This window comes from Adiantum capillus-veneris, chromosome 7 (assembly GCF_014529385.1).
Source record: "Adiantum capillus-veneris isolate H3 chromosome 7, ASM1452938v2, whole genome shotgun sequence".
In the NCBI taxonomy this organism is placed as follows: Eukaryota; Viridiplantae; Streptophyta; class Polypodiopsida; order Polypodiales; family Pteridaceae; genus Adiantum; species Adiantum capillus-veneris.
This window is the reverse complement of record NC_140937.1, coordinates 53,816,599-53,844,486: the sequence shown is the minus strand read 5'-3', so window position 1 is coordinate 53,844,486 and position 27,888 is coordinate 53,816,599. Positions and strand designations below refer to the sequence as shown.

Here is a 27,888-nt window from a genome sequence, read left to right as displayed (position 1 = left end):
AAACGCAACAAACTGGCAAAATTCAGATGCCCAAAACGTGCATGCCAAAGTTTTGCATCTAAAATAACCTTAGAATCCACAGATGCATTTGCAAAATTTTGCCCACGACATAATATGCTAGATACAACAATTTCATCACCAAAATTGAGATTATGTACTGTACACCTGTCATCCACAAACTTGACTACAAGTCCAAGTCTAGCAAGGGCAGATACAGACAAAAGATTCTTCTTGATCCCAGGTACATAAAGTGCATCAACAAGTGTGAAAGAATTGCCATTTGCATCAGTAAACACAATCTTTCCAACTCCCTGAACCGGATAAGAGGCATTGTTGGCACAAGTAATTGAATTCTTGTGAGGGACAGACTCAAGAGAGGTGAATAAATCACGATGTGAGGTAATGTGCTTTGTAGCACCACTGTCAAAATACTACACATGTGAGTCTGTAGCAACTGACATGCATGCATCATGTACAACAGGATTATAGGTACACTCTGCACTAAAAGCCCATTCTGCATCAATATCAACATCAAAGTCTCCTTTCATAGAAAACTCAACAATAGCTACATTTGTAGTGGATCCAGCATTTGCAGTGGAACCACTCTCTTTCTCCTTAGCCTCTTTGGCCTTCAACTTAGGACACTGTGTGATCAAGTGATCATTAGCTTTACAATAATGGCAATGCATCTTCTTTTTGCCCTTATCACCAGAATTTCTAGACGAATTGCTACCAGCAGAAGCATTAGGAACATGTGATTTTCCACTCATGGAAGAACCATAAGAAGTGGCTGCATTGCTGTTACCACCTTTTCTTTGAGCAGCAATAAAAGCCTGTTCAATTGCACGTTGTCTAGTCCTGTTTTTTCTGGAAAGTGACTCTTGCAACAACAATGTGCACAATGCATCAAACTTGACAACTTCAAGATTTCCTTGGGTTATGAGTCTCCAAGTACTAGCAAAAGTCTGGTAAGAGTCTGGCAAGGCATCAAGAATAGTCTGCACAAGGGAACTGTCTGAAATGACTTCACCCGCATAAATAAGTTGCTCATTGATATCCTTGATACCGGCAAGGAAAGTGTCCATATATGACAAGTGTGGGTAGAATTTTGCAAATGCAATTGTGGATTCTAAGACTATTTCAGGTGCAAAACTTTGGCACGCACGTTTTGGGCATCTGAATTTTGTCAATTTGGTGTGTTTGTAGAAATCTAGCATGGTTGCTTATTTGCCGCCTCTTGAAGCACCCGTCAAGCATGTTTGTGAATGTTGTATTTTGGGTAAGATGCAGCATTTGAAGTTTCCAAAGGATGGTTCAGTTAGGGCTACTTTTTGCAGTTGCAGCTTGTGCATGTTGTGGGCCCATGCAAACTCCATCCTTGGGCAATTACCTTTACCTTGTGACTTTTGTTGATGATTACTCCAGACATGCATGGGTGTATCCAGTTAAAGCGAAGTCCGAAGTGTTTTTGTGCTTCAAGCAATTTTTGGCTATGGCTGAAAATGTCTCGAAATATACCATGGGCACCCTCCATCCCGATCGAGGGGGGAAGTATATGTCTCATGAATTTAATGCATTTCTGGCTAGTGATGGGATAAAACACCAATGTACAGTGCCATATACACCTCAGCAAAATGGTTTCATAATCTATGCATTTTTGTTGTGCATAACCCTTTGCAACAAGTCAAGCCTTATTGCGATCAATCTCACCATCCGGTTTGCGTTTCAACTTGTAAACCCACTTCATACAAATGGCCTTTTTTCCAGGAGGCAAATCACATAAAGTCCACGTGTTATTCTCTATAAGTGCATCATATTCTGATTGCATGGCAGCCATCCAATTTTTTGAATTTTGTGCTTTATCAAAAGACACAGGTTCCTCAACATCACATAAGCTAGACACAGCCAAAGCATAACAATTTGATGCATAAGATGCATGGTGAGAACTTGAACGAGTACGACTAGACAAAGGTGCATCCAATTTATTGTCACGCAAAGTATGCACTCAGTCCTTTCCTCATCAAGTACATCATGTACATCTGCATCAGTAATAGACTTATCTATAATATTTTTAGAAACCCTCATAGGCTGTACATTTGCCTCAATGGAATTTACATTCAAACTTCCACCACTAAAAAGAGACAACAAAGTGTCATAAATGTAGTGTGAGCTTACATTATTGTCTCTAGTACATGATAACAAGGGCTGAACAAAATCTTCTACAAACACAACATCCTGTGAGACCAAGATACGCTTTGCTTGCAGATGATATAACTTGTTAACTTTTCTTTCAGCACTATAACCAACAAAAACGCATTTGGCAGCCTTATCATCCAATTTTCTGCGTTGCATTTGTGGCACCAAAGCATAAGCCAAACCATAGAATGTAAAGCTTTTGTAGGACACCTGTTAAGTACATAAGTGGCACACATAATAAACTCAAGCCAAAATGAATGTGGTAAAGCTTGACTTTTGACCATACACGTGTCATTTTTGTAAGAGACGTGTTTTTCCACTTTTGATCCCACTTGTCGTATGACTATTGTGCGTTTTCTATGTGCATTGGCAGCTCATTTTGGTTGGGATGTACATTGGTCAGACATCGTTACTGCTTTCTTGAATGGTGCCATATTTGAGGAAGTTTATGTAACGCAGCCTCGCAATTTTGTCAAGAAAGGACACAAGGATAAAGTGTGCAAATGTAAGAAAGTTTTGTATGGGTTGAAGCAATTTTTTCATGTTTGGTATGAGAAAGCTGATACTCATTTGGTCAAACCAGGCTTTGTAATAGTCCAACAAAAAGCACATTATATGTAAAGCGTGAGGGTGATGTACTTCTCATTGTCATTCTCTATGTGGATGATTTGCTGATCACTGGACCAAATGAGAGATATATTGCAGAATTTAAGGATGATTTTAATGCCACTTTCAAGATAAAAGATTTGGGGTTGTTGCATCATTACTTGGGCATACAGTTTAAGCAGTGTGATTGTGGTATTGCCTTGTGTCAAACAAGTTATATAGAGGCATTGCTATGTAAGTTTGGACTTGAGGATTGCAAACCTATTACCACTCCCATGGAAATAGAATTGAAACTGAGTCTTTGTGATGCTAGTGATCCTATTGATGTCACTCTTTACCAAACTGTTGTTGGATGTCTCATTTATGTATGCAACACGAGGCCGGATATTCAATTGGTAGTCTTAGAGGTCATCAAATTTATGCATAGCCCAGGCTCTAAGAATTGGCAAGCGGTCAAGCGGACCTTTTGCTACTTGAGTGGCACTTTACATCTTGGCTTGTTTTATCCAAAGGGGGGATCATTGCCGTGAGATTTACATGCTTTTTCTGACTCAAATTGGGCTAGTTCTTTTGACACACGAGTGTCCGCGAGTGGTTTTTGTTTCATGCTTGACAGTTCATGCATATCATGGTTGAGCAAGAAGCAACCTACTGTGGCCACTTCTAGTTTTGAGACTGAGTACAGGGCAATCTTCACATCTATAATTGAGTGTGTATGGCTCAGATGCTTTATGGTTGATTTGGGTGTTGGGCATGACACTGCCAACACTATCTACACTGACAGTCTAAGCGCATTGGCAGTTGCAAGGAACCCAGATTTTCATGCTCACACCAAGCACATTGAGGTGCATTACCACTATGTTAGGAAGAGGCTCTCAGTAGGAGAGATCAACTTGGCTTATGTGCCAACACATGACAACCTTGCAGATCTTTTCACAAAGGCATTGTCTCGTGAGAAGTCTGAAGCTTTCCACAAAGCTTTGGACTTACTCCCCTTTGTGGAGTGATCTTCTCCTCATAGGGCACGACACTTTCCTATACTCTATATGCCTGCTCTCGTTCACCGCATCACTCCTAGGGGGGATTCGTCACCATATACATGTGGTAAGCCTATGTGTGTGAACACACTTAGGACAGTCGAGTCATTTTTTCCCTCACTAGGAGGTTTTCCCCCCGTGCATTGTATATACGCCCATCACTCTAGGGTTGTCTTATCTTTCCATTTCACCCTAAGTAATACACTCTCTATAGTGGGCCTTGAGCTTCCTTCGTCTTCTCCAAGCTCTATGTGTTTTCTTGCAACCCAAATTCCAATACCTATGAGTTTGAACTTAACATGAATGATGTATAAAGCACTTAAATGAGAAACATATCCTCTAAGAATGTGTCCTGAGCAGTCTACTGTGCTCAAAATAAAAAATAGAAGACAAAGCTAAGAAGCAAAACATCTCTCACTTTCTATTTAAGAACTAAGAAAATTTATCTACCTTTAGGAGGACGAGATAAATGCTTTGACGTTGCATGTGAGAAGTTTGAGAAAGGTTACAAGAAGATTGCATGTTCCTAAGTTTATTCAAGAGAGCGTGTGTACATATCTTTCATCTTTTTTGGACCACGCATCCCTAAGCAAAAATTTTACGTTTTCTTTTCTAAGACGTGCATTTCATGTTTTCAATAAAAGGAGACCATGTCTCCTTAAGATACAAGAACATCCTCTCAACATAACTCAAAAGGTATCCACCTATCTCTGTCCCTCAAAGAGATATGAAAGAACTTGATTTGGTCATTTGTTCTCATACGAATAAGGATTCCATAAACCCAGTAGAGTAAGCTAGTGTTAAGAGCTAGCTCTCTCAATGTGTGAGACTTTCTTACACTAATCAATGTCTCCCATGTGTTTTTCAAGTATAGCACTCACATAGATATTTTATCCCAAATCTTGACTCTAGGTTGAGAAGTTGAAAAGGATAAACAATCAAAGTGTGCAAGGGCACCACAACCATGCCCAACATGTTTGTGATTACTTCATTGACCTTTAGGAGTATTGTGGTGGATAAGATAAAGGTTTCTCCATGTTTTATCGATAAGTCACACTCAAATGCACATATTGATTCTTAAGGTAACTTTGCAAACTATAAGAACCACAATTTCATTGTTGCATAAGATAAACATAAAATCAAGATTTCCTTGGTGAGTAGAATTCTTTGCTCTCTAAAGATATTTCTTTGCAACATTGGAACTCAAGCACCCAACACTTGATCCAAGAATTTACTTATAATGGACACTCTTATCTACTCAAACGTATAAGAGCTTCAAAGCACTAATTCTATGCTTGTTTGTAATGGTTAGTAGAACCTTCTCTCATATTTTGATAAGGATGTTTCCATAAGGAGCAAAGAAGGAGATATTGTTCCATTTACACTCTTTAACAGCAATACTTAAATCATATTAACTCTTATCCAACAAAAGGCTTGGGCTCAATAGGTTGTTTGCGACGTAGGAGTGTATTGTCATATAGGAATCGTTGATGTATAACCCTTACATCGTACATGTACACATAGGAGCTTCCCACAAGATAGTTTCTTGAGAATGACTTGGAACACCTCAACCAAAATAAAAGAGTGTTGGCATTTGATGACTAAAACTACACACATGAATCACCACCAAACAATTCTTCTCCCTTGGGATTGTTTTTTCTTAAAAGAAAAATTTCAATGCCATATATTTGGTTCTCAATGAACTATGGAAGCATATAATGATGTTCTTTATAATGCCATTAGAGACATTTCTATTTGCATTTTAAATACAATTATTGTCTTTAAACATTAAATCCCCAAAACCAGCAAAGGCTTAAGACAATAGAAGGAAATTTCTTGTTAAAGTAAGATTTTGACAAGGCTAAAAGTTGTTTGAATCTAGTCTATTGTGGATTTTTGGAGAGTAGAATTTAGAGTCAAGATGCTCAAAGAATCTTATGAATCTAGAGAATCACTATCAAGACATTAAGGTTGGAACAAAAGAATCATATAAATCACTACCAAGAAAATAAGGTTGGAACAAAAGTTTACATCATCATTTGATACAAAGGGTTAATTTCAAACTCCACGAATATGCTTGGGTGATTTCGATTTCTAGATGAGATCTCTCACAAGGCGAGACATGTCCTTCGCTTTGTAAGAGTCACTAAAGGGTACACCACACATTCTATTTATTTAAGGTAGCCTAAAGCAACTAATGACACACCTTCAATGGTAATTTATCTATTTGTTGTGTCCAATTAGAATACCCGTTTGAGTAGAATGTTATAGTACATGTTCCTGCATAAAGTATTCATGATCCATGATATTTTGGCAAAGAATGCAACACAAAGATTGCCCAAATAAGCTTAAAACCAAAAAGGATCCCTTTTGTTTGTATTTTTTTGGTTAGGATGTAATCTTTTTAATTGACAAAAGTGTGTCTTTTATATTTTAAAGAAGCGCAAAACATCAAAGATAAGAAGTGCAAGATATCTTTGACTTAGAGTCATAAACTAGGTGGGTGGTTGAAATTCATCAGTTGTGTAGCTAAGTGTCCATGGGACCGAGCACCATGGACACTCAAGCCACCCTAAGAACCACCATTTTATACAACATAAGTTTGTACAAGGTATATAAAGGAAGCGTATAAACATCCCTTTTGAGCAACAAGCTATGGCAAATTGCCATCTTTTGCGGATTGGATAGAAGAGATGCACGAATGCCGCTTGAAGGACCTATAGAATGGATGATTGTAAAGAGACCCTTCAACCCTCTCAAGTGTTGGATGAGGGGCACTAAGGTCACCATTTACCACTCTCAGCCCAAGTGGATAAGGGGTGTTAGTCTGCTGCACAAATAGGATCATGCAACGAAGAAGCGTACCCCTTGCTCCTCTCCTTTCTTTCGTGAAGTCTGAACGATACCTTAGAGAACAAGGAGGATAAGTGCACAATCCTTCTTTCCTTTTTTGAGCCTGCAAAGTGGTTTCTCTAAAATGGCCTTGTGTGATCTTTTTTTGTTTGAGAAGGTCCATACTATTCTTCACCTTGTTCTATTAACACAAATCCTCCTCTTTATTTCCTCAAGGTGCTAGGCATGGAATCAATGGTTACAATCCAAACGCATTTGATTCGTTGAATCTAGAGTCTGCATTGCAAAAACTAATCTTGACATTCTCGAGATGTCCACCCCCTCTTGCGTATCGACTCAAAACCCCATCCCGAGAGTACAACCAACACCTTAGCTAGCATGTTGTCAAACAATTTTTTTGCGGTGGATGAGAGCCCACAGAGATATGAATCAAAAATATTTAATCTCGATATTAGTTTTCGAGATCAACAATCAGGATTAAGCGACGGGCTTGCGTTTGCAAAGGGACCATTGATCCCAAAGAGATCCTCAACACTATCTAACACGAGTTATTAAATGAAGCCCCGACCATGGGATCCACAGTGAAGAACTCCGAGCGGGAATCACTAGAGAGGCAGCGTCGTCAGATTTTCTGGGAGTAAACAAGGTCAAATTTTGTGAACTAGGACAAGGATAGTGGACATCTGAGTTTATTTATCAATTTTATGTTTGCCTTTCAAAGCAGGTGATGCATGCATGCGACCTAATTACGTCAACAACCTCCCAAGGCGAGGGTTCTGGGTTTGAAACGTTTGGCCGCAATCCAGGACGTATTTTTTTTTCGATCGACGACCCACATCATAGATTCCACCACTCAGACCCTGTGTTAGATAGTGCTGAGGCAAGGAGATGACCCCATGTCAAATAAAGATGATGAACACAATGATATAAGGCAGTGTTAGAAAAAAACCGAGGTACAATGTATTTTAACCGGCTAAAATCATAAAATCCCGATTAGATTTTGAGCTTGACTTTAAGAAAACCGGCAAATTTACAAAAGTTTTAGTGTAAATATCGGCAAAAGCTTCAAACTTTGACCTAAAAACCGATAGAATTTCAAGTTTTCTTTTATTTTCTTTGGTTAGAAAAAATGTATTTTTTTAGCCCTGGTATAAGGCTATGGTCACGCGAAATGTAGGTATCAATTATTTGGTCAAATAACTAAGCCTCGCTTAGTAGGGAGGATGAATGAATAGACTAAAACCTCACTTGATTGACGGTGACCATGCAAGAGGCTTAGTTATTCATTTAATGCTATGTCTGAACATATAGTTGGCTTAGTTATCTATAACTGATAACCATACTACATAGCCTAAGAGGCTTGACCCTAGGAGGTTTTTGGGAAATTGGGAGAGCACGCATAGGCATGATGTCAATTTATCCAAACAGAGGTTGCATGAAGGACAGTGTGGTATTCTTACATAGGGGAACACTTGGCATCATGGGAAGTGGGGCTTCCTCCACACTAGGTAGCCTAGGGGTGGGGCTTGTCAAATTGTCGAGAGAGAGAGAGGATTTGGAGGAAAGGGAAGGTTTCAAGGCTTGTCAAAAATGATCAAGAATGTGAGAGTGGGACAATTGGCAATTTGTCAGAGCCAGCAGGTATTAAAATATTATAGAAAATTGATGGTTCATGAATGCAAAATTGCTCCCTTGTTATCGGACATCTTTACTTCTGACAATTTGCCGAAAGAAGAAATTGACATGATTTTAATTTTTCAAACAATTTTGACTTTCTTTTTCTGAACCTTTTGTTTATGCTCAGCACTCTCCAAATTTGACCTGAAAGAACTTCAAAATTAGTGAAAAATTATTTTACTCTCTCTCTCTCTCCCTCCTAGTTAAAAAATTGGTAAGAGGAGAAAATAACAAACCAATTATCGGAAAAAGAAGTTTTAATCTCTAAGAAAAGAAATTATTGAAATAAAAAATGACAATATTTGAAAAACAATAACAATAACAATTTAACAATTATCCTTAAAAGGAAAAAGGATTCTCTCTCACTCTGTGTGTGTGTGTGTCTTTTTTTTAATTGTTTCCGAAAACAATGAAGTAGCCCACCTATGAAATTATCAGCAATTTTTTTATATTGGAATTAAAAAATCCCACTTTGAAAGTTCTTGTTTTGTATCTATCACTTAAGAAAAGAAACAGTACGCAGGACGGGGTTGGCTAGAGGTTTCCATAGCCATTGTCTTTACTGCTGCGTATGTAGAGAGAGGAGAGAGACATGTGTAGGGCGACAAGCTTCTACTTGCGTGCGTGCGTGTGGTCTGTGGGCAGAGGTAGTGGAATTACTTGCATTTTATAGAAAGAGAGAGGAGGCTATTCTGCTCAGCTTACAATCAGAGAGAGAGAGAGAGAGAGAGAGAGAGAGAGGCATGCACGTGTGTGTGTTGAAGTGGGCTGTTGTTGAAACGGTAGAGAGATGCGAAATGCGTGTTGTTGGGCTCCTCCTGCTCTTGTGTGGGTGGTGGCTCACACCAGAAATGTGCCGCCATAGCTTATACTCCTGTCATTTCAACCCCTTCTTGTAGCAAGAAAGGCAAGCACAGGAATAACATTTGGATGCGCTACAAATCAATCCTGATTGTTGGGCCTTTGGAGGAGTGGTGGGCTCGCAGCGCAGGAGAGCGCCCCTTTACCATAAGCGAGACATAATGGAGGTAAGTACACACTCACACTCTCTCTTTCTCTCTCCTCTCTCTATCTCTCTCTCTCTCTGCTTTGTGGGTTTTGTTGTCTCTGTTTCTGCGTAATCTACATCATCTCTCACTTGACTTGCACTTGCACATGAGTCTCACACATTGGCATTGACACAGCTTTCCTTGCTTGATCAATCTCTCACTCACTCACTCACACACACACACACACACACCAGCTTCCCACAAAATTTTGGGCGATGAAAAGGGCAGGATTCAAGCTCTAGTGACTCAATGGTAGTGACTCGTGAGATGGGTAAAATAGAGAGAGCAGAAAGCAGGAGAAACGTACAGGGGAGAGAGGGAGAGAGACAGAGAGAGCACGGTCTCCCAGTGGGTTTCTCGTGAGACGTGGCTTGTAATCATTATTTTCTTTCGTTTTGGGCAGAGAGAGAGAGAGAGTGGCGCAAGGCCCTGCATGAGTCATGAGCGTGGAAAGGAGGAGAGAGAGAGAGAGAGTTGAGCTTGCACTGCCTTGCAGCTTGCGTGAGCTCTGCGATCAGATGGGTGAGAGAGGGGAGATTCGTGACGGAAGAGGAGAGAGAGAGAGAGAGAGAGAGAGAGAGAGGAGGTTGGTTAACCTGGGTTGGCTAGTATTTGTAGTGAGAGAGGGAGAGCTAGAAGTAGCCTTCAAGGGTCCTACTTGAGAGAGAGAGGGGGAGAGGGACAAGAGAGATAAACAGTCGGTTGAGCGAGGAAAAGCGAGCGAGGAAAGCAGGGGAGGAGAGAGAGATGCTATGCAGACAGCCGTCGCAGCGGCCGAGGAGACCCCACAAGAGGAGGAAGAGCAGGATGAGGAGGAGGAGGAAGCCAAGGTAGGCTCTTCCTCTCACACAATTGTCGACCTCCTCCCTCCTGAGTCCTTCTCTTCGTCTCTGTACTATTCTCTCCTCTCTCTTTCTCGTTGCTTTACTTTTTTGGTTGAACCCCCACAAGCACCCCACACACACACACACACACTCCCTCTAAAAACGCACGCTGCCCTATACGCACACGACCCACAGTTTTGTATGTACACTTCTAACCTGTAGTGCTCTCTCTCTCTCTCTCTCACACACACACACACACACACACACATACTTAAGAAGGAAATTTTGCTTGATCCAAAGCCTAATTGCTTACAACACATTTATGTGATTAAAATCATTAAGTACTCTCCTTACATCACAGCTAAGTAGAGGTTGTTCATGTCAAAAATCACAATTGTAGACTCATTGGACGTACTCTCTTTCATTTTGTGTGACTCCCCTCTCTCTCACCCTCTTTCTCATGATCTAACTTTGACAGTTTTCTAAACTTTGTGAAGCCCACCTTTCTCCGGTCCGTCTCAAAAAACAAAAAAAAAACTCTTTCCTCTTTCACCTCCAAGCTAAAAGTATTTGCAATGTTAAACTGGTTGCAAGCCTTTCTCTATCAAATGGTGACCTGCTGTGTACCTAAAAAATTGTAAGTAGGAAGCTTTACTTTTCTCTTTCCAACCTATCAACCCCTGCCTTTTTAAACATTTGCTGCATAATTCACATTTTTTTCTTTCTGGGCTCTTCCTCAGGGCCCTTTCTTCCTCAATTCTTCACAGCTTTTTTAGCTTCTCTGTGAATTATGCAAATCTGGCCCTTATCCTTGTTTTGCAACTCAATTCTGCATGCACTAGATCCATTATGTTACAAAACGAGTGGATTGCGAGGTGAGAGTATTTATCACTGTGGAATTGTTTACAATTTGAGCTTTTACCTACTCTCTCATAATTCTGTATGGGTTTTGTGTGCTTGACTATGAAATTCAGGGATCTTGCCAATTGGGCATGTGCATTACTGCGCAAAACAGCCTAAGCTTAAATGCATGTCTGATCTTCTCAAGGAACTTGTTTCCCTGGCCCAATTTGAAAATTAAGATAATTATTGTAGCATGAAGGAACCAAAGGAAACAGTTTTTGCTTGCTCTAATTTGACTTTTCAATTGCAAAATTAGAGCACAGAGAAATTAAAGAAAATTTCTTTATTAATTTTTTTGGGTTTGTATTTGTTGCAGTCTCTGGAAAGAGGACCTCGAAAATCTCATCGTCTTAAAGAACGGGGTATTTGTCGTCGCTACTGTGTTGTGAATGTTGATGGTGTTGAGGTAGTATCAAGCTTTTTGCAGAAAACTGAAGGATCTTCTGCCTCTTCAACCCACATTGGTGCTCCAGAAGGGAAAGGATTGCAAGATGGTGGCTCAACTAGAGGTATTTTGGCCGATGGGCCAGGTAATCACGTGTTGGACCTCTGTTGGTGTGTGAAGAGACGCAGGGGAAAACGTCCTTCACCATTGCTCAAAACAAAGGGTCCTTTGTCTAAAAAGACTTTTTTTGCCCTGGATCTTAATGAGAGATTCTGTGGGCATTTGTCTGCACTCAGCAGCTCAAACAGAGCGCAACATGAACCTGCCTTTCTGGAAGGGTGTGGAGTTGTGAATCTGGCACAAGCTATGACGATGCAGAAGCTGCCTGCAGAGGATATGCTGCAGACAAAGAACCAAAATGTTCAAGCATCTAATTTACTGCCTAGTCAGCCAAACCAGTATACACAGGAAGAATGGAATGCTGTGATGCAAGGGTTCAATGCAGATTCTGCTCATGAAAATGCAGATGAGCCCACAGGAGATCAAGCACAGGGTATGCGACACCAATTCCCTCAACAAACTGTCTACTGTTTGCCTGTTAGGAAGGGAGCTCCATTGGAGCAATTTAAGCAACTCATTTCACATTCAAATAGTCATCCTGACGGTGAAGACCAGGCTATAAACAACGCGCAAGACACAACTGTTAATGGTTGTGTTGCTAGGCCTTATGCACAATCTACACATTGTGTTGCATCTGATCAGGCAGATAAAGTGCAGTTTCAATATACTGGTCCCCAGCCTTATGGCCCATATGGGCGAATGTTGCAAGAAGCTCAGCGACCACAATGGTCTAATGCAAATACCCATTGCGACCAAAACACAGGGATATTTCAAGGCATTTCGATAAAAGAGGGGTTAACTTATCAAACTGGTGGTGATATGGTGGCTAGTAGCGTAAGGGAACCCACAACCTCCCCTCAAAAACAGTTTCCATTCAGTATTTCACTCCAGACTCAAATCCTGTCAGACCGTAATGCTGGTGCAACAGGGGCTTCTATGGCAGTTAGTTCAGATCATAACCACAGCCAGGGATGGGCTGCACCGTGGACAGGTAATGCTATCTACAGCTTTCAGTCCGGTGTAGGGCAGTGCATGCAAGGGCAGCCTGTGTCGAACATACAAAGTAAGGATTGCTTTCGTCTTACAGGACAAAACAGCTCAAAATATGTAGGCAGTCATTTTTGTTTTCGGGATGATAATACAGTCTCAAAGCAGTGGCCTTCAGCAGCCCCAACTGTCAACCTTCCTCATGGAATGACCCCTAACTCTCAAGGAATACACCCTTCGGCGCGGCTTCCAGATGAATGTGCTCAAACACATATAGACTCTTTCCAGGTTGGTGCTTTTGTTCCAAATTCTGGTGGTCATGCAGTCGGATGCATGCCTTGCAAGACAGCTGCAGTTCAGCATAATGCTCCTATCATTGAAAGTGCTTCTTTACATTCTCCTTCTCTGGAAAGACTTTCTTGTGTAGACCCCATCTTGCCATCAAGTTTGCAAAGTATGTACACTTGCTATTTTGCTTGTTAGTCTGTTTTCAAGATTGCTCTGGTCAACCTGTTGCTTTGATTCCAGCAGATTTGGAAGGTCTGGACGCACATTCTGTGACAGCTGCAGGTGATCATCTGCATGAATCACTGTCTGCTTGCAGCAATGAGGCATCAAAGAAGCAGAGGCTCTCTCTATTGCGAGGGAAAATGAGGGATGGCCTTGATGGAACTGGCCTTGCAAAGGACAAGGTTCTTGTTCCTGAGACGAACAAAGGCCAGGCTGATGGAACCAGTAATGGAAAAGAAAGGCTTACTACGGTGAGATCAGAGATAAGGAAAGGCATTGATAGTAATAGCAGAGAAGAAGGTATGCTTGATGGTGAGCCTCAACAGAAGACTAAAAGAAAGAAGATTCGGTGCAAGGTACAACGGGATGAAAAGAAGCAGAGAGGTGGGCGAGGATTGCGTAAGGGTAAGGCACAAAAGGGACAGCAAGGTGCTGATCTGCAGGGAAAAGAGGAATTGACAGCTCAAGAGGGTAAGTTTGCAGAAACTGGGCTGTCATCTGTTGGAGAAACAGCCAACTCTGCTGAAGTTTCACATTCTGAAGAAGCTGCAACTAAGCTTTGTCAGGATCCACTTGCCACTTTTACTCTGGTTGCTAATACCTCGTTTGAAGAAAGTGGTGTTGTTCGATGTGGAATATACAATAGTAGGCTGGACACCAGTTATACACCTCAGACCTTGAACATCGTAGGTTACTCTGGACCAGGACTTGATTCTGAGAGGCGCGAATTTATTGATTATCTGGCCATAGCAGATCAACAGTTTCATGCTGACACAAAATCCAACTCTAGCATGCCGGAGCCTAACGGTCACACCTTGCCTGACTGCCGAGATCTTGTCTTGTACAATCCGGCACCCCATCAGTTACAAAGCAAAGATTTAGCTTTGTGTCTTTTCCCTGGAGAAACGACTGATATAGTACCTGTCCAAGGACACTCCAACATCCTGCCATTGGCTAAAGTAAACCCAGATGACAATTTACAGTTGGTTTTGTACAATCAAAAGCGGGATATTGTTGTGTCCAAGTTTAGATCTCAGAAAAAAATCCGTGCAAAAGTCTTGCTAGATCCTGAGTCTCAGCGAGTGTGGCTTCAACTTGAGAATGGGGCTGTGCCAAAAGTAAACGATGATCCTAACAAAGCATGGCATTGGGAAAAGCAGAGGAGGGATATGAGGGAAAAAGTGGAGTTTTTCATAAAGAAGATGCACGATGTTCAAGGTTTCTCACTCGCACTGATGTTTCCCATTAGGTATTGCCTTCGATGATGTTCTATGTGTGTGAGGAATGTTTGGATACATGCAGGTGATCGCAAATTCTCCCCTTGGAAAGGATCAATTGTGGACTCTGTTGTTGGAGCTTTTTTGACACAGAATGTTTCTGATCACTTGTCAAGGTAATACTTGAATTCAGCTTTCCAAAACACAACAACATTCATGGAGTATCTACATATATAAACATAAGCTTGAAACTGATGGGAATGTAGCCATGTCCTGCATGAAAATGCAGTTTGCAAGCATGCCGTTTTCATTTGTTGCTTGCGTTATAATGTTTGCAGTCATGTCATGACCCAAATGTAACAGCTGAAAACGGCAGGATTTTTACATTTTGGTCTGATGACGTAACACATCTAAATTAGTAAGGCAAGAGAAAATGCTGGGACTGAATGGGTTTTTTTTTGCAGTTCTGCATTTATGTCTGTTGCTTCTCGCTTCCCACCAGTGCAAAAGAGTAGGTTGGCTTCATGTGCAGATATGAGAGACACATTTTCCTTTGAAAGTGAGAGGGAGGTGGAGTTAATACCGCCTTCAGTGGAAAGATTTTGTTTCAGCTCTGCAGAAGAGTCAGCTTTAACTAGGCAAGGTGATTGTGAGGGCACCAACACCATTTGCATTCATGAAACCACAAATGTAGAGTGTGGCTTTGGTGAGAGACCAGTATGGCTTTCTGAAAATTTACCAAAGGCTCTTCCATGTATTGAAGGTGCATCTCAGCATTATCACAACACTTTGATCAATTCACAGGCCTTAGAAAAGAAACAACAGGGCCTCCTATTTGCATCTGATTATGAGCACAACTTAGTAGGTACCATCGACAAGGATCCTAGAAATTGTGGTGGACTAGAGGACATATCTGGGGCCTTCCACCAGCACTGTACAGTTCGCAGTAGCAAAGCTCGCAGGATGCTCAATTTTGAGACAGACAGGAAGAACCACCAGGCCCAGTTATGCTCAAATTTGGAGCCTGATAAGGAGGTTAGCTTAGTTGTGATACTGGATGGAGAGATAGCATCAGACAACATCAGTGATCAACATAGCGAGTCTGAATCTGCAGCAGGGTCTTCCAGTAGCGTACATAGTGTACAAGACTCAAATTTCCAGTTAAGTGGTGTTCAGGAAAACACATTAGAGTTAGATATCCTGGCTAATACAGTACAAACAAGCAGTAGGGAGCTTGCTGTTGGTCCTGAAGCACAGATAAATTCCAAGGTTAGTAAGAAACGGCCAATGTCTCTCAGCAGCATTAGCGGGATGGAAAGGGCTCTGCTTGAAGCAAACCAAAAGGGACGCAAAAGAAATCATCATGCAGATTGGGAATCTGTCAGAAAGCAAGCACTAGGGTTACCTTCTGGTGCTAAAGGGGGTTTGGATAATCTCGAACCGAGATCTTCTCTTCATGAGGATTCAGTGAACTGGGATGCTGTTCGACTTGCTGATTTAGCAGAGCTGGCTGACACCATTAAGGAGCGTGGGATGCACCATGTTCTCAGTGGTCGAATAAAGGTGCCATGATTCAGAACCTCCATATGCATGTACATATCACAATCGAATAAGAGAGCTTCTTATGAAACTAGCCATTTTTCTTATATTCTCCTGAGAAATGGTGGGTTGTATATTCCAGGCTTTTCTAACTTCAGTGTATGAAGAGCATGGAAGTGTTGATCTTGAATGGCTAAGGAACCTACCATCAGAAAAGGCCAAGTACATAATCATCATCAGTTGAGCTCGCTTTTTTGTAGGGGTTGCACACTAACACACGGTGCCACTCTTCCAAGGGGGACTGCACCTGTCCTACTTTATCGGATGTGCAATTTGCTGCTTATTTTCTTCATTTTTTTTTCCCATTCTGATGCAGAGAGTTTCTCATGAGTATACATGGATTGGGCGTTAAAAGCGTCGAATGTATCCGCCTTCTTACTCTGCACCATCTTGCTTTTCCGGTGAGTATCTGATTATATGTTACTCTCTTGGTCACTCTTCATATGTACCCATTTTCTCTGGAGTGTTGTAATCTGAACAGGTAAAAATTTCTCTGCATTTGTATCACTGTGATGCAGTAGGCAGAGAATTAGAGATCTATTCAAGACTAATGAGTCCACAAATATTCTAGGTTGATACCAACGTGGGAAGAATATGTGTGAGGCTCGGCTGGGTCCCAATTGAACCCTTGCCTGAGGAGGTTCAGTTACATCTTGTTGAGTTGTGAGTATGACTGTCTGTTTTAAAACACTCCAAAAAAGATAACAACCTGAATTTAACTTATGCTTTCAACAAATAGGTATCCAATTCAGGAGACGATACAGAAGTATCTATGGCCTCGCTTATGTACGCTTGACCAAAGGACATTGTAACATCCCACTTTTCTTTCTCTACCCTTGTAATTTCTTGGTTACTCAGGTGTAATATATTTTTGCAACATCTAACTTAAATTCAAATTTGTCTTATTTATTTTTGGCTCTTTGTTGGTAATGTACAGGTATGAGCTCCATTACCAGCTCATAACTTTTGGAAAGGTCTCTCTCTCTCTCTCTCTCTCTCTCTCTCTGTCTCTCTCAAATCTTATTAAAATAAACATTGCAAGGGCACAGCCTCAAGATAAGTGTAAAAAGTTGATTACCAAAAATGTCCATATAATGTACAACTATTGACCAAGCCTATTTTTGGATTTTCAAGAGTCTCTCAAATCTCCTAGCATTTACATTTTCTTTGATCCAAGATGAGGAAAACTCTCCTCATACTGTGTCATGAGCACAGCAAGAGGAACATCATCTCTATCAGAACTGCATGAAGGAACAACAGTATCCCAAGGAACCCTTTCAGGCTCAAAGAGAAGTAGGTGGTATTTTTGCGGAAGAAAAGCAAGCCTGAAGAAGTGGATCCTTAGGGGTCTCCTTGTGCACCTTTGTCTGCCTCTTTCACCTTTTCCTCCTCTTCTTTGCTTCTCCCCTCCTAGCTCTCTTAACCTCTTACCTCTTGAAACGTGATGATACCTCATCTCTCTCTTGAGGCACTTTATGCTGTCTTTGCTCTAGATGCTCTACCCTCTTAGTGTATCTAGCTACCACGACCTAATTAAGAATGCTCTCTGTTGTATGTCTCCTCCGTGTATAGTAGGGAGAGGGATGAAGTGAGCAGGACTCTTAACGAGAGAGGGGTGAAGAATCAATCTCAGAGTGGGGGTGTACCATCAGAAGGTGCACCACACTCACCCAAAACAACATTGAGGTTTTGACGTGGCAGTTTTGGCATCCAGTTTCTTTTAGCAGTTGCTTTTGGATGTAATGCCAACTTTTGTTATCTATTGCTTTTTGGCCAGGGGCCTTCAAATATGGGCCTCAAGGGCCACTTGTGCAGATCGAGCTCTTGGCTAAAAGGGGCTTTGAGGGCTTGGGCCAAAGGAGGCTCATGGGAAGGCGCCTCAGTGGACCCGAAAAAGCATGAGCTCAATTGAGAGTCGTCTTCCATGTCCGCGTTGAGGCAAAAAAGGGGAAGCCTGTTGTGCGCGTCAATAGGGGCCTTGTAACAGACTTGCACACTCCAAGTCAAGATTCTACCGCGACACGACAGGAATTCACTTCAAAACAGTTTACAGTTCACAATTGATTCCACACGGCCCGGCGGAGTTCCGTGCCTAGAGATATTGGCCCCGAAGACTGGCACCCCTTTTGGTATTTATTTTTGTATTTAATCTGTTGCAAAAGTACACAGAAGTGGTTGGGTCACACTCTCAGACTCTGCATCCAGATGCTCTGAGAAGTGAGAGCCCAAACCATGCTTATAAAGAATTACAAGGGATGCCAAAAGTAGAGCCCCAAAAGCTGTCCCAAAAGCTACAAATAAAGCACTTTAAAAATAAAGCTCTTTCTCTCTCTTGCTAATAGCGTGGAATAAAGCAGCTATTTGCATAAGATTTCAGCCTGCATTTGCGTAGCCAAAAACAGGTCCAAAAGCTGCCGTCCGTACGCTGCTGCCACGTGGCTGCTTGTCCACAAAACGCGCTATAACCGGCCTGTACAACGTAGAGGGCGGTACTATTTCAATTACCTGTTAACTTTACACAGAGCACTGAGAAGGGAAGAGAACACAGTTGCGTCCAGCGACTAGAATGTCACTGCGCACATGAGACCGACACCCTGTAGGCCCCAAAGACCGGCGCCCCTTTCGGTATTTCTTTATTCAAATTAAGGTAGACGATCCGACCACTTAGCACAAGCTTTCACAAAGCTGTCCAAACCTGGCGAGGGCTGAAAACGCAGGTTTTCGACCGGATTTCGACAGCATAACGGCGCAAAAACCCCTGTAGGTCAAAAACACCTGTCTAGGACGGATTCCCTTGATATCTGGAAGCTTTCTGGTGAGCTGTCACAGAAATTCAGCGGGCTGTAATTCTCTGTTTTTCATTGCCGGGAGCCCAAAAGCCTGTACACACATCCCAAGGCTCTCACGAGGCTCCGCCGATGTTCCCTTGCAGTTCAGGTGCGAAACCCTAAACCTGCAGAAAAACACAGCAGGCTGTAATTCCCTGTTTCGGATCGTTTTTAGCGGAGCGAACATGCCTACGCGTGTCCCAAGGGCTCCCGCACGGAATGGGACAGTTCACCTGTGAATTGGACGAGTTTTCACGCGAGAAAACTCTCCAAACTCGCAATCTTTCGTGATGGAACTGTGCGTACCTGTGGGGGATTAGCAATTAGCTAATCCGGTTCCTGTTCAGAAGGCTCTTGCCTTGGCAAACGCGCATAAACCTCCAGAACTGTACATGGGTCAAATGAGAAGCCCACTAGTGGGGCATAACATACTGTACGTAGGGGAGAAAGAGAGCAGTATGTAGCGTGCGGGGCATCACTCCCGTCACCATACTGTGCATAGAGGGCAAGGTAAGCATTCCATAGCTTCTGTACCTGCTACAATCCACCTGAGGCTGAAAATGGCGCCCCCTTTGTTGATATGCAGCTCGTTTTTGCCTCCTAGAGTGGCAGAATCGCTCACAGGCTGACACGTCGCCCAGTTTCCGAGTTTGGGCTTTCCCTGCTAAAAATATCTCAACTGGTGCGTCAGTTGACTTGGCAGCAGAGCAATAAAATGTTCCCCTTGTCATTCCAGAGCTAATGACGCGAACACATTTTCTGGTCAAAAATAGCAGTTCCCTAAATTTTAGGAGATGCTTCCATGGCGTCCCTATCGGTCTCCTGACCATCATTGAAGACTACCATTTGACCAACATCTACAATGTGGGTTAATTTACTGGCCCCTTTCAACTTATAAAGTTGCAGTGACTTGACTAGTGGCCCAAATTCCGGTTTTGGCGCACACGAGCTTCCATACTCATCAGAATTCAGTGCTAACTGGCCCGGGCAGTCCCTGTCTGACCGACCTAGATCCCCGATGTGAGAAACCCATTTGGCTGCAGCCGTTTCACACTGGCCATGCAATGTCCACTTGCACCTTTTCAAGGGTTCCGGGGAAAACAAGTAAAAATAAAAATAAATAAAATATCTAGTACTTATTTACGGAAGGCAACATGAAAAATACACCTCCTGGTGACACACGCCGTGAATTGCGGAGAGTGCACGGCAGTGCTACGTTAGTTTTTCTGCCTGCTTTTCCGAGAGACTGTACGGCTGCTGCGCCATCATTTCAGCAGGGCGGTGTGTATGTGTAACGGGTAGCCACGTCACCAATTTGTGACAAACCCCCTCTTGAAAGCATTGTAATTGCCCTCGATTACGCTTGCAAAACAGACAGAGGCCATAAACTGTCTTAGCAGACACTGACTGTTAGTACCGACGCAATAGGAACACACATCTAGCACATGTACCAATCGACAGTCACATCACACGACATCACAGGACATCACTTGACATCACATGACAAATCACATTCAAAATTCATTCGGATCTCCGACCATGATTTATCGGAGTAGCGTAAACTCTGGTGGTCTGTGAAGACAGTAAAATCCGCTCCAAGTAGGTAATACCGCCACTGAGTAAGATTATGGATAACCGCCAAAAGCTCTTTCTCATAAATTTGTGCTGTCAATTCCGGCCTTGGGAACAATCGTCTCTCGTAGGCAATGACATGGCCTTCTTGCATTAAGACCGCACCCAGACTATGACCACAAGCATCACAATATACTTCAAATGACTTGTGTAAGCCCGACGAAGTCAAAACCGATCCTGTAGTCAATTTATCTTTCAGCGTCTGAAAGGCAGTCACCTCTCTGGGTCCCCACGTTTCTGCGTCAACAAATGCTAAGGGGAAGCAACCTCTGCAAACTTTCTAATGAACCGCCTGTAGTACAAACACAAGCCCAAGAAGCTTCTAACTTCATGGACATTCTTCAAATCGGGCCAATCGCGGATACTCTCTATCTTGGCCGTGTCCATCTGCACTCCTGCTGCTGAGACAATGTGTCTCAAAAAGTGTATCTCGGGTAGGAAAAATTCACTTTTCTTCGCATTAATCACCAACTTGTGATCTCGTAATGCCTGAAAGACCTGTAGTAGATGTTCTCTATGTTCTGCCTCATCGTTGGAGAAAACAATGATGTCATCAAAGAAAGTGCCAACAAATAGTCTGTACTCTCGAAAAATCCTGTCCATCATCCGGTTAAATGTTGTTGGAGCATTGGTTAGTCCAAAAGGCATCATTAAAAACTCAAATAACCCAAAAGTCGTCCGAAAAGCGGTCATGTAAACATTTCCCAACGCGATTCGGATCTGATGATATCCGCTCTTCAAATCGATCCTGCTAAAACACGAGGATCCCTGTAGTCGGTCAAGAATATCATCGATCTTGGGAATCGGAAATTTGTTCTTGATGGTGATTTTGTTGAGAGCTCTATAATGGATGCACATTCTCCAAGATCTGTCTTTCTTCAAAACCAACAACACTGGAGAGCAGTACGGTGAAGTACTAGGCTGGACAAGACCCTTTTCCAAGAGGTCTTTCACTTGGTTCATAATTTCTTCGTTCTAGGCTCGGCTCACACGGTAAGGTGGCCGGTTGGGTTGTGTGCTTCCAGGTATCAGATCAATGGTATGATCCTCAAGATGAGCGGGTGGTACTTTCCTGGCAGGCTCTCTGAAAAGCAATCGGCATGAGTGTGGAGAAAATCTTGGCGTTCTTTATCAAGTTCAGACATAATTGTCCTATTCTCATCATTCAACTCTCTCAAAAAGACCGAGTAAACAAACAGACTGGGCTTCATTAATTTTGAAACGGCCGAAGCCGATACAATAGGGACAGACTCGCCCTTAAGTTTTACATCAAGTAAAATGGTTCGGCCCTGCTCTGTAGTCAAAGTCGCTTTTCTCGCCCGATAGTCGACCACGGCGTTGTTCTTATGGTACCAGGGAATTCCCAAGAGGACATCACAACCTTCCAAGGGCATTATGTAGAAGTCCTCATGCCCCAAATACCCCTGACAATGCAACCGAAGTTTGCCAATGACAGGTGTAATGGCTACATCCTTGCCGGGTAATGCCTCTGCTAGTGGTCCCATCCGATCGGGTGTGATCTTGAGCCGCGTTGCCAATTCTGGTGAAATGAAGTTGGCCTTGGCTCCTCCATCAAAGAAAATCAGGGCTTCTTGGTCTTTCACTTTGCCCCATGCTCGGCAAAGTTCTGTAACAGGGAATGGCCGTTTTCAAGTCTCCGTTCCCCGTTCCCATTCCAAGTTCCCATTCTGAATCCCCGTTTCGTGTTTCAAACGTGAGTACCCGTAACAGGGAATGGCATTTTGTTCTGCGTTCCTGTTCCGCGTTCCCGTTGCGGTTTCCCGTTCCTGGTAACTATGAGTTCTGTACCCTCGTCAATCGTGCTTGGGTCAGTACCCATGCAATTTGGAACCAGTCCTGCTTTCATCTTGCCTTTTCGTCCACGTTCCTCAACTCCTTTCGAACCCTTTGGCTTGTCTTCATCCTTGTCGTTCTGTTCTTTCGGTGCCTTTTTAGGGCACTTCGCGGAGATATGCCCAGTTTCCCCCCATCCAAAGCACTTCCCCTCTTTGATGTAGAGAGCTCTCTCTCGAAGAGTAAGCTTGGGTCGTGCATCCTTTTCTTTCTTTTCTGGGTTGCTCTTCCTCTTTCTACTTTCATTGTTCGAAGTTTGTTCGGTCCTTTTGCGTCATGATTTCATCTGTGGGGTAGGTCAAACTGCCTGAATGAATGGCAAAACCCCGTTTCGCATGACTCATCAGTTCCTGAATGGAATCTGACTTTTGTTCTAAGCAATGATCTCGGATTTCTGTAGGAAGTCCCAAGGTAAACCGCTCAATTTGTTCTTTGAATGAGATCTTCTTAAATGAAGAGGCTGGTAGAAAAGAGCTCCAGAATCTCTCGCAATATGCGTCCAATGTATCCTTCTTGGTCATCCGAAGATGGTTCCAAGCAGTTCGTATGTCGTGTTCGTACTCTCGAGTCAACCAAGAAGAAATAAAAAGCCTTTTAAATTTCAGCCATTTAACTGGCGCTGTCTTGTTCAATAGAAGCGCGCGCCACCAAGTTCAAGCATTTCCCTTGAAGTAAGAGGTAGCCCTCTGAATCTTGGAGTGCTCTGAGTAACGCCCTCCAGAGAAAGCTATGTCAAACTGCTGTATGAAGGCCAAAGCCTTCGAAGCATCTTGATATCCAGAAAACGTGTCAAATTCAATTGACTGTCCACCTTCTTTAAACTCTCGGACTTTCTTGCTTTTATCCTCCAGAAAGTCATACTGGTTGGCTTTATAGAAATTCTTCTTCTTTGCATAAAAGCTGCTGTCGTCAGAGTCCGAACTATCCGAAGACGAGTCCTCTGTAGAACTGTCAACCACCGGGCGAGATTTAGACTTCCTTGCCTTTTTCTTGCCCTTTCTGAAGCTTTGCTTTTTGCTTCGCTTTTTCCCTTTTTTGTCTTCTTCGCTCGAGTCAGAGGAGCTAGAAGAACTGTCGGAAGAAGAAGAATTGGATACTCCTTCAAATCGCACATGCTTCTTCTACTTTCTTGTCGAGGCAAAAGTAGATTGACGACCTAAATAACCGGGGAAGTCAGTGCCTTTCTTATGCTTTTTGTCGTTTTTTTGTCTTTGTTTTGTGCGTCAAAAAGCTGAGAAATCCGTGTATCAACCACCTCTTCTAATTCTTGCTCTGTAAACATCCTTGGAGAAGGAGGTTTCTTGAGTGTCGGTTTGAGGGGTGGTTCTGTGGTTTGCCGCCACGGTGAATGCACCTCGTTGAAGGAGGTCTGAGTCATAAATTTTTCAAATTTCGGGTCCTTTGCAAAATTTAGCATCATCTTTGTTGCATCGTCGATCGATCACCGACGCTCCATCTCTTCAAGCTCCGCCTGAGTAGGCAGAGGCGGGCCGTACTCCTCGCGTGAATCTTCTTCGTGATCTCTTCCCGCATCTCCGGATGCAGAGGAAGTCGACTGATGTCTGCCTGAATCCATAAGTGCCGCGTAAAAAGGATCGGATTTCCAGGTAGAAGAGAAATCGGCCGCGCTCTGATACCACTATAACAGACTTGGACACTCCAAGTCAAGATTCTACCGTGACACGACAGGAATTCACTTCAAACCAGGTCACAGTTCACCATTGATTAGACACGGCCCGGCGGAGTTCGTGCCTAGAGATATTGCCCCCAAAGATTGGTGCCCCTTTCGGTATTTCTTTTTGTATCAAATTTGTTGCAAAAGTACACAGGAGTGGTTGGCTCACACTCAGACTCTGCGTCTAGATGCTCTGAGAAGTGAGAGCCCAAACCAGGCTTATAAAGAGTTACAAGGGATGCCAAAAGCAGAGCCCCAAAAGCTGTTCCAAAAGCTTACAAATAAAGCACTTCAAAAATAAAGCTTTTTCTCTCTCTTGCCAGTATCGTGGAATAAAGCAGCTATTTGCGTAAGATTTCAGCCTGCATTTGTGTAGCCAAAAATAGGCCCAAAAGCTGCCATCCGTATGCTGCTGCCATGTGGCTGCTTTTTCCCAAAACGCGCCGTGAATCGCGGAGACTATACGGCAGTGCCACGTCAGCTTTTCTGCCAGCTTTTCCGGGAGACTGTACAGTTCCCACGTCAGCATTTCAACAGGGCAGTGTTTGTATGTGTACCGAGTAGCCACGTCACCAATTTGTGACAGGCCCGCGGACCGAAAAATGACCTTCAAGCAAAGTCTGGCGCCCAAATCATGTCTGCCTACGTTACAACACTAGAATTAGTGTAGCTATGAACCCACGACCCCTTCAAAATAAGAATGCCTTATTATAGTTAGCTATACCAAGTTATCCACGTGGGTTGCTCATGAGGCTTACTCGAATTTGGAGTATATGACTCCGGTTTGGTAGAGGGTAGCCAAACTGTAACAAACTTGGACACCCCAAGTCTATCATCTCTCGTGACACGAGAGAGAGATTTACTGAAAACACTTCACAGAATCAAATCATAGTTAAATTGAGTTGACACGGCCCGGCGTAGTTCCGTGCCGAGAGAGATTGGCCCCAAAGACTGGCGCCCCTTTCGGTTTTTCTTTTTGTATTAATCTTTCAGCAAAGTACAACTCCCGAGGGTCCTCTACTCTCAGACTCTACGTCCAGATGCTCTGAAGAGTGAGGCCCCTTGGGCTTATTTGTTCTTACAAGGGATGTCCCAAAAGCAGAGCCCTGAAAGCTTCTAAACTCAAAAGCACTTAGTCTTAAAAGCAATTGGTCAAAAATCTGCTAGAAAAAACAGCTAGCGGAATTTGCGAAAATCCGTACAAGCTGCCACGTTAGCACTTGTCAGTGCAAATCGCGGGGGTCCGTACTATCTGACACGTCAGCATGCCGTATTGTGCCACGTCAGCAAGCTGTACTATCTGCCACGTCGGCATGTTTGTCCGCGGGTGGTCATGCTACGTCATCGCTTTGTGACATACCCCCCTCTTGAAAGAATGGTAATTGCCCTCGATTACACCTGCAAAATAGACAAAGGCCATAAACTAGTTCAGTAGACACTGACCCCTAAGTACCGATGTACTAGACAACACACATCTAGCACTCGCACGAAGACGACAAAGTCAATACACATTCACATCCAATCAATTACATAAAAATTGATTCCAGATCTAAGACCATGATTCCGTGCAACGTATTTAGCAATTGCATCTAGATCCACATAGGACCTCACTGATCTCGGATTCAACTAATCCTTATTGCGATCATGTTTGTAGATTCTCAAGTCCATAATTCCTTGCGACCTATTTAGCAATCGCATCTAGATCCACAAAGGACCTCACTCCATCTCGAGTAAATTTCATCAATCGATTAATTCTCCAAGTGTTTTGCAAATCTCGGGTCTTGGGAGTACTTGATTAATCTTTTTCATACATATGCCAACCTGTAGTTGACGTTTGTACTCCGTTCTAGCAAATTTTTCACCGAAAAATTTGCCCAAATCTTCATTCTTTTCTTCAGTTCCCGTGCCGGATTTCAACTTTTCTTTGCCTTCCCGCTGAGAGGTGTTACCTCTGTTAAATTCTCCACGAGAACCATTTGTAATCTGGGATTCTTTATGGCTTATGTCTTGTAAGACAGAGCGATGAAGACGGGAGCGCGCCGAATGCGCGATGTACGAAGGGTGGGAGTGGGTAATAAGTCCGATATCGAGACACGATGATTCTTTCAGGGGGTTGGGACACGATGCTTCTTTCACAAAAACCTGTGTGTGATTCTCCGTAGAAGAAGAATCTTTCTGAGCTGTGATACCACTGAAACAAACTTGGACATCCCAAGTCTATAATCTGTCGTGGCACACGAGAGAGATTCACTTAAAACACTTCTGCTTCTTTCACAAAAACCTGTGTGTGATGCTCCGTACAAGAAGAATCTTTCTGAGCTGTGATACCACTGAAACAAACTTGGACATCCCAAGTCTATAATCTGTCGTGGCACACGAGAGAGATTCACTTAAAACACTTCACAAAATCAAATCACAATAAAATTGAGTCGACACAGCCTGACGTAGTTCCGTGCCAAGAGAGATTAGCCCCTAAGACTGACGCCCCTTTCGGTATTTCTTTTTGTATTAACCTTTGAGCAAAGTACAACTCCCAAATATCCTTTGCTCTCAGACTCTGCGTTTAGATGCTCTGAAGAGTGAGGCCCATTGGGCTTATTTGTTCTTACAAGGGATGCCCCAAAAGCAGGGCCCCAAAAGCTTCTAAAGTCAAAAGCAATTGGTTAAAAATCTGTCAGAAAAAACAGCTAATGCAATTTGCAAAAATCCGTAAAAGCTGCCACGTCAGCACCTGTCAATGCAAATTGGGGGGGTCCGTATTGTTTGCCAAGTCAGCATGCCATACTACCTACCACGTCAGCATGTCCGTTTTCGCGTGGTCATGCCACGTCATCATTTTGTGACACTAAGCGCGCGTGCACACACACACACACACACACACACACACAAGTTAAGAAGTGGGATTAAGAGTTTAATAACTTGAGCTAGTGGTATCCAAAATGCAAGCTTGTGGGATCTACTGGAAGCTTGCTGGGAGAGCTTAGGACGAGGTGGGCAATGCTTATTAATTATGATGCCGAGAAAACTAATTGAAGATGCAATACTAAGAAAAGCGGTGCTACGTATGCTTAAAGCGGGACTCTAATCTTCCAAAGATATAATCAAGCAATTAAGCCGTACATTGGCCATTTCAAAATGAGGTAATTGGAATTAATTTAGTGTTAATTATCGCAAAGTGATGATGTGGCATGACCTAAAGGACAGATTCCGAAGAGAAAGAGGTGAGAGCCTCACTAAAAGTTGTAGAAGAAGTGGTATCAACTTGCAAGACCAAGCCGGGAAGCCAAAAATGGATGACCTTCAATTTTATAAGTTGTGCCAACTTATGGGTCCTGTCCGATGGGGCTGAAAGGGACTAAAGGCTAAAATGAAAGGCGTAAAGAACTGATGACATGGCAGTTGTAGGGACCCGATTTGTGTTGCTGACGTGGCTTATTGTACAGACCTCCACAAATTACGTTGCTGACGTGGCACTCGTACGGATTTTCGCGATTTGTGCTAGAAGCCCTAGCGCTAGCTTTTGGGACCCAGATGCTTTTAGACTTGAAGCTTTTTAGGTATATTGCTCTTGAAAAGCTCAGGGCCTATAAATAAAGTGCCCGGGCCTCAGTTTCAAGCGGATACGCTTGGGAGCACTGCTGAGACGAGGACCCTCAGACATTGTACTTTGAGAAGCATTATTAACATACCGCAAGGGGTGCCAATCTTTGGGGCCGATCTCTCTGGGCGCAGAACTACGCCATGCCGTGTCGTCTCTCTCTGTCAGTTTTTTTCAGTTCTTTCAGTTTGCTCTCATGTGTTGTGGTAGATTCTCGACTTCGAGTGTTTAAGTCTGTCATGGTGGTATCAGAGCTCAGTTGATCCTTCTTCTACCGAAGGATCCGATCCCTTTACTCACAGCACACATGGATTTAGTCAACGAATCGCACTAGGAGG

At 43.0% G+C, this 27,888-nt stretch overlaps 1 protein-coding gene and 1 long non-coding RNA gene across 5 annotated transcripts in view; one reads left to right on the top strand and one right to left on the bottom strand.

Moving 5' to 3' along the window:
• Nucleotides 1–7,782: 7,782 nt before the first annotated feature.
• Nucleotides 7,783–8,924, bottom strand: LOC147453868 (uncharacterized). The gene is made up of 2 exons (XR_015188570.1): nucleotides 8,793–8,924; nucleotides 7,783–8,513 (listed from the first exon to the last, which is right to left on the bottom strand). It is a non-coding gene; the product is annotated as an uncharacterized LOC147453868 (long non-coding RNA).
• LOC147453867 (uncharacterized) overlaps nucleotides 8,906–27,888 on the top strand; it is an 81,121-nt gene continuing 62,138 nt past the window's right edge. Inside the window, exons 1-11 of one of the 4 annotated variants that reach the window (XM_086515932.1) lie at nucleotides 10,001–10,248; nucleotides 11,462–12,641; nucleotides 12,738–13,091; nucleotides 13,166–14,365; nucleotides 14,450–14,540; nucleotides 14,829–15,927; nucleotides 16,046–16,125; nucleotides 16,280–16,364; nucleotides 16,535–16,626; nucleotides 16,703–16,771; nucleotides 16,901–16,937. In XM_086515932.1, coding sequence (XP_086372058.1) covers nucleotides 10,171–10,248; nucleotides 11,462–12,641; nucleotides 12,738–13,091; nucleotides 13,166–14,365; nucleotides 14,450–14,540; nucleotides 14,829–15,927; nucleotides 16,046–16,125; nucleotides 16,280–16,364; nucleotides 16,535–16,626; nucleotides 16,703–16,771; nucleotides 16,901–16,937 — 4,365 coding nt within the window. In that variant the 5' untranslated portion in view covers nucleotides 10,001–10,170. Of the gene's footprint in view, nucleotides 9,398–10,000; nucleotides 10,249–11,461; nucleotides 13,092–13,165; nucleotides 14,366–14,449; nucleotides 14,541–14,828; nucleotides 15,928–16,045; nucleotides 16,126–16,279; nucleotides 16,365–16,534; nucleotides 16,627–16,702; nucleotides 16,772–16,900; nucleotides 16,938–27,888 lie in introns of those variants that run through there. The other 3 variants (XM_086515931.1, XM_086515930.1, XM_086515929.1) reach the window with 3 other exon arrangements.